Below are 12,304 nucleotides of genomic sequence, written 5' to 3'. Positions count from 1 at the left end.
GCAATGACAGATATTGCAAGATTATTTGGTATACAATCATGCACAAGGCTTAACACCTTCAAGCCCAGCTGATTTCCCACCAGTAGATTTTAGGTTTGTATGGTAACTGATCCACAGTACGGAGTGCTTTGGCACCTAACATAAGGGGCAGATGTGCTGTATTTTACAGTAAATATTTTACTACCATGCCAAATGGAATGTCTGATAGATGTAAACAGAACTTGTATTTTTTAAGATTTTATTTGTCTAACATGCTTGACAAAAAAATTACAACATCAAGTTATGCCAAAATGATTAAATAAGCTTTCATGCCGCAAGTCTTTTAATGATAACCTTTAAAGTAACAGCTACTTTCAAATCATTTTTTCACATAAAATACATAGTATTTTGAAGATACCTTAGGAATTTTTTTTTGTTAAGAGCATGTTTTATGGTTGACATAGAAATATTGTTGCAGCTAATAAAAGCTCCCCCCCCCCTTAACATTTTAGTAACAAGTGCTGAGAGTGAATGTAAACATTTCAGACTTCTTTAACATACAGCCAGTTTCCTGCCACACTTGTTTCATAAAACACTTGAATTGTGACTGGTTAAGACACTTTTAGTCTAACAACACATTATTGTTTTTCTTCCCATTGATGGTGGAAATTGGTAATAGGCTATTAACTTCCAGCCTCGCTGATGTGGGCTGATCCTACAACCCTTACACAAACAGTTCTTGCAAAAATAGTCCCATGTAAATCTACTGCAGATGGCTCATGTGCATATAAACCATTCACATAAGAAAGGGTTACAGGAGGGACCCACTGTTTGCTTTTTAGTTTCAGCAAAGAGCAGCAAAGCATGTTATGTCCTAATTCACTGAGCAGCTTACAAGAAATTAGAGCTTTGTGGCATGTCATGTTTTTGGGCATACCAGTTTGGATAAAGTTACTAGGCTCAAACTTAATTGCTTCCCAGCACCAGGTGGGGGAAGAGTTTTTGCACATATGAAGCGCTGGAAATGAACCTAGTGTCCCTCCCAGATTTGACTTTGAGGCTCAAGCTTTCAGAAATAGCGGCCCTAGTTGTGCATGCGAATACTGTACATACAGCTGCTACATGCAAAGCTCACATTGATGTCTTCACATTGAGCGAGTGTGTGCGCAAAAGGGCACTAACATGCACAATTACATGATCTGTGTGTGCAAATGTGGGCTCTGCACATGCACTGGGTACATGCATGGTTTTTTTTTCTCCAGCATCGGTGTCTGAATGCCTCACCCATGAGCTTTGCCTAATGTGTGTGAAGGTTATTTAACACATAGAGCCTGTTAGTACCACAATTCTGAAAATCCATATCCAAAGTATCATACTCAGCTAATTGCAGTTAAGGCAAGAGGTCTCCTTTTACTTTCTTTGAAGTTGGAGAAATTGGGTAAGGTCAGGACAGAGGCCCCTTTTCCTTTAGAGCCTATCTGAGGGGTTAAAATACTTCATGGTTTGCTTTTTAAAGTGAATTTTTGGGCTAGTGTGAAGTGCTGGAATGAAAACTCTGCTGCCTCAACTCCTCTGTGAATCCATAGACGCGGAGCACGAGCATTGCTAGTTCTCACATCTGGATGGGCTGTATATAGGGGTTAAAAAAGACTTCAGTCTCCTGGGCTCATTTAGTCCTTGGTCTCTACTACGACTGTCCACAAGGAGGCAAATGATGGGGCTTGTGATGTGGACACCTGTGTTGGAGGAACTGCCATAAGCTCGCCACTCATTTCACCCATGCTGCTGAACAGCTATTAGAAGGTAAAGAGCCAAACTCATCCTTGGGGTAACTCCATCAAAGTCAGGGGTGTTATTAACCCAGGGATGAATTAGCTCAGACTTTTAATCATTCCCAACCTGGGCCAGATTCAAAGCAGTGGCCTTATGATAGGCTGCCCATCCCTTTACCAGTTCTTTAAACCAGATAGTCCCGCTAGGCTACCTTTTAAAACCACTACTCAACAGCACAGCTTTCCTATTTTATTTTAAATCCAATCACAGATCAGCTCTCATATTAAACCTCACGGAACTTTTTAAAGAAAAAAAGGGAAATGACATTTTTCAGAGCTTACAAATGCCTGAGTTTGTACTCATTTAATACCATCTCCCTTCTAGAACATTCAGCTGTTTACCACACACTGGCAGTATGCACCGTTTCCCCTTCCATCTGTAATGCCAGATGTGTTGCAACTGCATTACAGAACAGCGATTAGGACCTTCTCCTGCACTGGCTTTGAAAGCATGCAAGGGCACAGACTTCAGAAGGATTTGCAATAATAACTGTCTTCTTTTAACTGGTTCAATACAGTACTTGTGTATACTATTTTCATATTTGCCATATTATTCAGCAAAAATATCAACATGATTTGATTTTACCAAATACTCATTGGAAAATGTTTTAAATGGTTACATCCTAGTCTAAACATTCACGTTTAAACTATAAACATTCTTTAAGACACAAGCCTTTGAAAAGACTTTTAATAAGTTCAATATATGGTAGAGATAAAAAAACCCAACCAATTCCCTACTCGAGATATACGTGGAATGCATTCACTTTTGTGTATTCACAAGTATTTTAATGCTGAAATTTTAAAGTCTTTAATCGGCTTCTGGCAGATACTGGCACTAAAATGTCTTTGCTTCCCATTTATTTTCATCACTCAAATTTGGTTGTGAAGAATTAAAAGAAAAAAAAATAAAGGGTCTTTGCTTCTTCATTGAACAGTTCTTTATCATGTTTCTTAGCCAGCAATAGAAACTTGCTTGTGTGATGGGTACATCATTAAATTCCTATAACAATCATGTGTTCCTTGGAGTAGGTAAGTCAATAACTATAGGTGGATTGAGAGGCTGGTAATTCACGGTGCACACTGATGCATTCACATAGGTAGTAGTTCCATCAGCCATTACCCCATAGCCTACAAAGAAAACAAGTTCTAGTTACTATTCTTATTCACTTATATAGTGCCACAAATGGAAGTGGCACTGAATAGTGCTACATCCAAACGCTCAAGGATTTAACAGGGCCATATTCTGCTCTCTGTCATACTAGTGAAACTTCCATGAGAGTAGTAATAATACCTGTGTAACAGAAGAATTTGTGCACCCTTTTAGATTGTAAAAGAAAGCCAAAGAGAACTCTCCAGCATGTACACGTAGTGTGATATTATAGCCACTGAAATGTGAAGTCTTCAAAAAAAGTTTAGTAACTTTAATATTTCTCTTTGAAAATCAGTTAAAAAAATATTCTCTCTCTCCAGTTTTGGAAGAGGGTGGGAGCTAGACTGTATTTCAGGCTTTAAAACACACAAATCCCTGATTTGTTGGAAATCTCACATTCAGAATTTGTTGAAACCGTCACCTTTTGGGGCTGATATTTCCCAGGCTTGGTTTTTGCTCAAAGATAAATTTTATTTTATTATTATTATTATTTTTTTAAAGAAATGTTGAGTGAAATCCCTTCAAACATTTTTGGACTTATGGAAAAGTGAACATATTTTTTCCATTATAAAAGAATTCTAATCACTTATGAAAAGAAAAAAAAATCTACTGGGCTTCAGCAAAACCAGCAGAAGCATGAAATCTGCAACTTGGCATGGATATAGGTATGCCTTAGCATGAAAAAACTGGGTTTGATTTCAAGATCTGAATATCTGAAAACTATGTGCTCACTAGAAACTGTCTGTAATGGGCTCTATCCTAGTGCTACTGAAGATAATGGTGACATTCCAAATCCCTTCAGTGGGAACTTGATTGGATCCAATGTGTGTCGGTGTACACTTAAACGTACTAGAAAAGTTCTAGGCATGTATGTGTAATTACCTAAGTGCCTGACTGAGCTCCCATTGAAGTCAATGGCAACACTCCCCTGTCACGTCTACACTGCAGTTGGGAGTGAGCTGGATAAACATTTGTGCTAGTGGGCCTCAAGTTAGTGCACTAAACACAGCAGTGTGGCTGTGGCAACTCGGGGTCAGGTCACCACTGCCTGAGTCTGAGCGCGCTTGACTGGTTGAGTGTCCACTGGAGCCACACCATCCACACTGCTATTTTTAGTGTGCTAGCTCAAGTCAAGCTAGTGTGAGTCTGTCTACTTGGGCTGGGAGGCTTGCCCCCCGCTGCAGTGTAGGCATACCCTCACAGACTTCAGTGAGGATTGAGTCAGGCCTATGTACACTATCTTGGTTCAGGAACTCCATGAAATAACAGCAGATTCTTTTATTTTCTTTAAAAAACCAACAAACTTAATGCTACAAACTGTGGGTCCAATAGCCAGCTCATGGAAAACCTTACAAGAAGAGGACTTCAGCAAGGATGAAAACTCTGTCAGGTTCCTGTCACAGAGATTTCTCCCAATCATTTGTGGTTTGCCACAGAACAATCGTTGGTTGTGAAACATGAACCACAGAATGTAAACGTGAATTGCACTTAACATTGCTAGGAGAAGTTTCAGAATGTTCTCTCTCCCTCTCCATGTTCTTAAAACATCCAATCACCATGGTACCCAGTTACTAAAATGTTAATTTTTGTGCATGATTTATAATATTGCACTTTTCATTCCTGTCACGGAGACTTCTGTATCACGACCCCACCTGAGCCCTGGCAGGAGCATGGGAAATAGGATTTTAGATGACATTACTGTAGGCTGCCAGTCATGATGACAGGTGGGGCATTTTTGGCAGTAGCAGCAGTTCAGAGGAGGAAGTGGGGAGGAAACAGTCAGTTCGTTATTCCTCCTGGATATTTAGTAGATGACTGCTGTAGATGTAGCTGTGTTTAGTCAGGGGAGGATATCATCTGTTCATACCATGCACTCACTTTGCAAAGAGCACGTTCATTTGAAAAGGCTGTCTGTGAGAACTTACTTGGGAATTCTTCTCTGAGGAGTTTTACCATCCCACAGCAAAACAGGCTTTGCAATTTCCCATTTGTTTTCTCTGAATTATGATAGTTTACAAGAACTCCCTGTCTCTTAACTCTGCTACTTACTGCGACTGAAATGGTAACTGAAATAATTTACCATTCTTTGAAAGCCAATGGTTTTTTCTTTGGTGATCCAAATTCAGACATGGGGTAAGCAGATGCAACTCTATTTACCTCACAGGAGCTTACAACAGGTCACTTACACCAAATTTAAACTTACTTGGCCTATAATAAACTAAAGGGATAATGCCAATTTTAAAACGGGTTTTGTCTGAAAATTGTTCACACACTGTCTTAGAGGTTACTTATAAGACTGCTGTACCTGAACGTGATCTAGGGAAGAGTCATTCTCTCTATGCATTCAATTTGTTTACTTTGTACATTTGACTGCACTTTAGAAATCATCTAGTGAGAGCCTTATCATCGCAAGGAATAGGCAGTGATTGTAGTCCAGGCCGTACACCTTGCAAGATATGAGTAAACACCATAAGATGTATTCTTTCCTCTTTTCTTTGATTGTTAATATGATCCCACTATCACTGACTTCAATGGGAGCAAGACTGATTCCATTTAATGATTTAAAAGAAGGGAGTTAATTTTCCCAATTGAAAGCCAAATGGTTGAGAGAACACCCTTGGTGGGTCTGTGCACTGAACATTTAACCTGTTTAAAAAAAAAATCTTACCCCCACAGAGCCAGTGATGACTCCCTAGTGCTCTGAGACACACACTCAGACAAATGCTCTGAAGAAACTATAGCGTCTCAGGTTGCTGGAGAATCCTGAACTCGCTGATGAGGAGATCAGCCTAATACATGGTACATGCACAAATTAAGTGTGGGAGGAACTTCTAGAGTTTTATGGGGCCTTATTTTAGCTTTGTATTTATTTAGACCCTTCTAACCCAAGATCTCGGTAATTAAGCCTTAGAAATCCCTAAGGATTTTACAGGGAGAGAAAGTGAGACGCCGAGAAGTTACATGATTTTCCCAATGTCACACACTGATTCAGTAAGGAGCCACAAATAGAATCCCGCAATCCTAACTTGTAGTCACCTAGTAGACCTCTACCCTTGTTTTGAACCAACTGGATCAGTAGTTCATATGGAGAAGTAGGTATAATCCCCGTTTCACAGATATGGAAACTGAAAGAGAGATGCCGAGGCCCAAATATTCATACTTGGATGTTAGACACTTATATGCATCTTATTCGCCTAAACAAGTGGCCTGATTTTCAGAAGTGTCCATTAATTTAGGTACCTATCTTTAGCAACTCAAGTTTGAAAATGTTGGCCATACTGTGCAGTGACTTGGGTGCAGTTGGTTTTAAAAATCAGAGAGGGACAAGCTTGCTGACCTTCATGGATATGTCCGAAAACATGAAGTCGTGGCTGTATTCGTCTCTGGACTGTGTTCAGCAGCTCAACACATCCTACCCTCTGCATTTTCTTAGGAACCCAGTCTAGAAAACCTTTGAAGAAGAAGAAAGATTAATAAACATAGATTTAAAAGGCGAGAGAAAGGAGTCACGTTATCTGTGAAACTTTATACCTGGCAGACGCAAAATCATTCCTGGATTTTAATGTCTCTCTTAGTTTCTAGTAAGTGGCCACAGAATAATCTATTAAAATGAACATCTTCATTGCTCAGTGGAGGGAGAATGAAAAATATTTGAGGAATGAAAAAATAGTTGATCCAAAGGGATGGGATTAGAGTTATTCTTGCCAATATTTCCTTTTGAAAGGAAAGATCCTTGCAAGAGATTTTAAATTAAAACTAATTAAACCATATTTGCTCTATTTAAGGCAAACACTCTAAGTTTTATCCATCCCTGCTACATTTTAAGAAGCTTAGAGCAAAATGTTCAAAACTAGTGCCTAAAGCTAGGCCTCAAAACCTACATTTAGCCTTTTAAATCTAGTCAGGGTCTAATTTTAAGCACTGAATAGTTTGATCTTAACTTATGTAACGTCTTTGGTGTTGCTAATTGTTAAACCAAAACATACTGGCATTGAGGGTTAGATATTTCCATTTTCATACATTAAAATGATTGCCTACTACAGCTGATTGTAAAAATATTTTTCTTTCCCCCTAGAAAATGTTGACTTTTAAATTAAAAATACAAAAATTGTTTTGGTTGCCTGTATGAAAAAATCAAAAATTTTCAAGGAAAGCAGGCACTTTGTTAAAGTTACATTTAGTTGAAAATCCAATTTTTCCATTAAAAAAAAACGACAATTGTCGTTACCAGTCCTATCAGCTACTTCAGAAAGCAGAAATAAAAGCATATCTGAACAGAGAGCACTAAAAATACTCTTTTATTAATGGCACCAAAGTGTTAAAATGATACTAAAAACTATCCACATCTGTATCACCAGGAGACTGATCTAACTCTCAGTTAAGTCATTGGGACTTTTCATTGACCTGATGGGACAAGGATCTGGCTCCAGATGATGGTTTTGGTTGGGCTGGAGGCTGGAAATTTGATTAAAATTATCTTCTTTTTAAATATCCAAGACTATATGGCAGCTTTGAACATGAGCCCATGTTAGGTGGGGGAATGAGCAAAGACCACACTGCAGCAGGAATCCCTGGAGGCATTGTGGCTGAGTTGGTCTGAATTCCTGAAGAGCCTGTGGGAGCACATGCCAGGGCAGAAACTCCAGCATTCAGCAGCTGAGCTCAACTGGCAAACACAAAAGGATAGCGGGGCCATAATCCAGCCTTCACCTTGTTGCTTTTGGGAAATCTCATGCTACTGCCAGGATTATTGTAACTCTTCCCAAAGTCCCTGCTGGCCCCTTTGCAGAGGCATGCATGTGTGACTGTTGTATTTACCTGTATGGGATGCAGGGTTTTTGTTAAAGTTATTTTACAATGAAAACCTAAATGCCCAATCTGGACATCAAATTGTTGAACGTCATTTCAGAAGGGATGCTAATTGTTCACTAAATCATGGTATTTTCTTCAAAGCGATAGTGTAACCTAACCAGGATGTGACACTTTAAGTGTGAAAACATCATCTCCTGTATATCTGTGTGAAAGATGGAAGAGCAAAGAGTCCAGAGCTGTGCAGGGAAACACTATTCTGCAGTGCAAATTGGAATAATTTAGTTAATTTCTCTTGGTTTGTAATGATCTAATTGTTTTGTGCTGCCACATCTCTGCCACTATCATAAGATGTTGCCTCCAATTTGGGGTATCTAAAACATTTCCAATTTTGTACTATTCTTTAGATTTATTTATCCTTCTGTTTGCATTATGTGCCTATTGCGCATCTCCATAGGTACATTTGAAGGGTGTTGTGATATATTGCATATATACAGGGCTGAGAGGATAAGGATGAGCCAGTGACTTACACATATTGGATGCAGTTTTCAGATTATGGTACAGGGGGCCTGCTCCAACATGGCTAACAAGGAGTTAAGCCAGTGGCTCTCAAACTTTTGTACTGGTGACCCCTTTCACATAGCAAACCTCTGAGTGCGACCCTCCCCTTATAAATTCTCTTTTTTATATATTTAACACCATTATAAATGCTGGAGGAAAAGTGGGGCTTGAGGTGGAGGCTGACAGCTCGTGACCCCCCATGTAATAACCTTGCAACCCCCTGAGGGGTCCCAACCCCCCAGTTTGAGAACCCCTGAATTAAGCCATTTATTTCAATGAGACCAGAAATGGAGCACTCAGCTGGAAGAGCGCACTGCATGCAAAATGGATATATACCAGCCTAATGGCAGATTCGGACACCCACATGTTTGCATTTCGGTGCCTATTTTTAAGAGTTGGTCTTGGTATATTTTAGGGTTTTGTGACTAAGGGTAAAATTTTCTAAAATGAGTAAATGGCAGGTTCAAAAGTCCCATTTTTAAGAGTGACTAAGGCACTCAGAAGTCTGTCTCCTTGAAAGTCAATGGAATCTAGACTTCTAAGTGCCCAAGTCCTGTCTGAGGAAGGAAGGGCACTTTTGAAAACGTTATCCCAGGTCTTTTAGTGTATATATCTTCACCGAAAATCCAGTTACGTGCAACTTAATTACAGACACCGATGATCCTCATTAAACTCTGATATTTGACTCTGCTAGTCACTTTTGTCCTCTATGGAAGTTTAAAATTGATTCCAGGAAATAATAGCAGTTCCTTAACGCGTCAAAATGAGTTGAGAAATTGTATCTTTCAGAATCCAGTTCAATCTCTTTTTCATGCCAAACAGATTATAACCCAGGCTTTTGTTATTTCAATGGTTTGAAACAGTTAATTGTCAAAACGGCTGTGGTGAACATGAAGGCAAAGGTATTTCCGCTTCAAAAACTTTACAAACAAAAATTCATGAAATTAACTTCTCCATTAAATTAAGCATTATTTATGTTGAACATGTTTTTGTTTACATGCATTATCACCCTTCTGAATCCTTCCCATATGTTTGCTGCTTATTATATACACCTGACTACACAAACTAAGAATAATTGATTACACCTAGCTAACAATTAGAGTTCATCTTAGGGATTTTTTTATGTTTGGTTATTTGAAACTGGTTTCTGTAACTGTCAGGAAAGTATAAATCTTTGTCACAGACAATCACGCAGACAGCTACAGATCAAGACTTAAAGGTGAAATGAAATCTATTTTAAAAAAAAAGAAAAAGAAAGGAAGAAAAGGAAAGAATGCTTGATGAGAAGCCAAAGAATCCTTAACTTAATTCTTTACATGGTAGGAAACTGACTTTTAAAAAACATGAAATTAATACATATTCAAAGAAACTTATTTTTGCATAGTGTTTTTATTGTATTTCCAATATGACCTAATCAAAAGTGTGTCTCACACTGCTATATATCATGACCCAGTAATATATGGTATATTCTCATTAACAGGTGGCTGAGTACAATGACTGCAGATAATTGTAAACTCTTGGGGAACTGTGTTGCCAATACGTGTCTACAGTGCCTGGCACAAGCCGGTGCACATATCCTGATAGTGGCATCTAGGCACTACCACCAGGGGCGGCTCTAGGGTTTTTGCCGCCCCAAGCACGCTGCCTTCGGCGGTTTGCCTGCGGAGGGTCCGCTGGTTCTGCGGCTTCGGTGGACCTCCTGCAGGCTGCGGGAGGTCCACCGAAGCCGCGGGACCAGCGGACCCTCCACAGGCATGCCGCCGAGGGAAGCCTGCCTGCCGCCCTCGCGGCGCCAGCAGAGCTTCCCCCGTGGCTTGCCGCCCCAAGCACACACTTGGCATGCTGGGGCCTGGAGCCGCCCCTGACTACCACAATACAAATAATGAAGAATAGTGACTTTGAATAGGATTTTCAGAAGTGCCTAAGTGACACAGAAGCACAATTCTGTTCAAAGTCAATGGGACTTGTGCTCCTGAATCCCTCTGGCACTTTTAAAATCCCACCAATTTATCTCTGTAGTTCTGTAACATCAGTTGATCAGGAGGGTATTTGTTCTGCTACAGGAAGGGGATGAATAGGGAGAAGAGAAAAGTGGATGGTGGGCAGAATTAAGACATACACTTAAGGGGAAAAGAAAAGGGGAGAAGAAAGAAGAACACGATTTCATGAGGCACCAGCTCAAAAGAGGGATATAATCAGTAACAAGACTCAACCTGAGAGGCCACACTGCAGCACCCTCTCTTGGACCACATACAGAAAAGGGTAGTTGTCCTCTGAGTCATTAAACAGACAGGAACCACCTATTATGGGGGTCTCTAAACCTAATAAAAAGAACGAGGAGTACTTGTGGCACCTTAGAGACTAACAAATTTATTTGGGCATAAGTTTTCATGGGCTAAAACCCACTTCATCGGATGCATGCAGTGGAAAATACAGTAGGAAGACTATATACACAGAGAACATGAAAAAATGGGTGTTGCTATACCAACTCTAATAAGACTAATCAATTAAGGTGGGATATTAGCAGGAGAAAAAAAAACTTTTGTAGTAATAATCACATCAGCCACACCATCAGAGGCTTGTTCACCTGCCAATGTGATATATGCCATCAGGTGCCAGCAATGCCCCTCTGCCATGTACGTTGGACAAACCGGACAGTCTCTACGCAAAAGAATAAATGGACACAAATCAGACATCAAGAATTATAACATTAAAAAACCAGTCAGAGAACACTTCAACCTCCCTGGTCACTCAGTTACAGACCTAAAAGTCACAATTATTCAACCAAAAAAGTGCAAAAACATACTCCAACGAGAAACTGCAGAACTGGAATTAATATGCAAACTTGACACCATTAAATTAGGCTTGAATAAAGACTGGGAGTGGATGGGTCATTACACAAAGTAAAAACTATTTCCCCATGCTAATTTTTCCCCTACTGTTACTCATACCTTCTTGTCAACTGTTTGAAATGGGCCATCCTGATGAGCACTACAAAAGTTTGTTTTCTCCTGCTGATAATAGCCCACTTTAATTAGTCTCGTTAGAGTTGGTATGGCAACACCCATTTTTTCATGTTCTCTGTGTATATATATCTTCCTACTGTATTTTCCACTGCATGCATCCGATGAAGTGGGTTTTAGCCCATGAAAGCTTATGCCCAAATAAATTTGTTAGTCTCTAAGGTGCCACAAGTACTCCTGTTCTTTTTGCTGATACAGACTAACACGGTTACCACTCTGAAACCTCTAAACCTAATGTAACAGTGAGAATCACTGTAGGCATGGCAGTAGCAGCTCTTGCTGGGTCACTTTTCGATACCTCATGCAAACCTGACAGTGACCTAACAAAATCTGTAAATTAAAGAGAAATACATTGAAAATCCATAAAAGGAAATGCTCCTTTTTGCAGCATTATAGTCATACTGTCATAGGAAGTTATCTAAATTGTGTGGCTGAATTTGCAAGAGCATTGGATACTTTTATGTTCATTAATAACATTTGTAGTTATGTAGTCTAAGACAAAGATAATAGTAATCAACTTCCAGGTTAAAATAATTGCCTGTGAAGGTCAGAAAGGAATTCTGTTTCCAACCCATCCATGCACAGCCTAATACACAGCTGAGTGCAATACAGTGAGGAGGTTGTCACTTTCCTTGGGAGTGCCACAGAATGGCTGCTGCAGAAAAGTAAATAACATGTTAGGTGGAGCAATATCTTGATCCAACTCATAAAAAAGTTGCAGACCATTCAGCGTGGAACATGAGCTGTCCATAGATATATTAATATAGACAAGACACCAGGAAAATAAAGCAAAGAAATATGCAACATTTTGCAGAAAAGCCATGGAGGATGGTTGAAGATAAAAAGCAAAATAGGATAAATACTCAGACTAGTTGATAAGTGAATTACAAACACCGGATATGTGGACATTCTTTGGAATTGACAAAGGATCTTTTTTTTTTCCCATGACT

General features: G+C 39.5%; 1 protein-coding gene across 1 annotated transcript in view; it reads right to left on the bottom strand.

Moving 5' to 3' along the window:
- Nucleotides 1-403: 403 nt before the first annotated feature.
- The window catches only part of MPPED1 (metallophosphoesterase domain containing 1), a 77,514-nt gene continuing 65,613 nt past the window's right edge, over nt 404-12,304 (bottom strand). Inside the window, exons 7-8 of the mRNA XM_044981088.1 lie at nt 6,299-6,412; nt 404-2,939 (exon numbers count right to left, since the gene is read on the bottom strand). Of these exons, the coding sequence (XP_044837023.1) occupies nt 2,821-2,939; nt 6,299-6,412 (233 nt within the window). The 3' untranslated portion in view covers nt 404-2,820. The remainder of the gene's footprint in view (nt 2,940-6,298; nt 6,413-12,304) is intronic.

Source organism: Mauremys mutica, chromosome 1 (assembly GCF_020497125.1).
Source record: "Mauremys mutica isolate MM-2020 ecotype Southern chromosome 1, ASM2049712v1, whole genome shotgun sequence".
Taxonomy (NCBI): domain Eukaryota; kingdom Metazoa; phylum Chordata; order Testudines; family Geoemydidae; genus Mauremys; species Mauremys mutica.
Note: the sequence above shows the minus strand (reverse complement) of the source record. Positions and strands in the feature narration are given on the sequence as shown.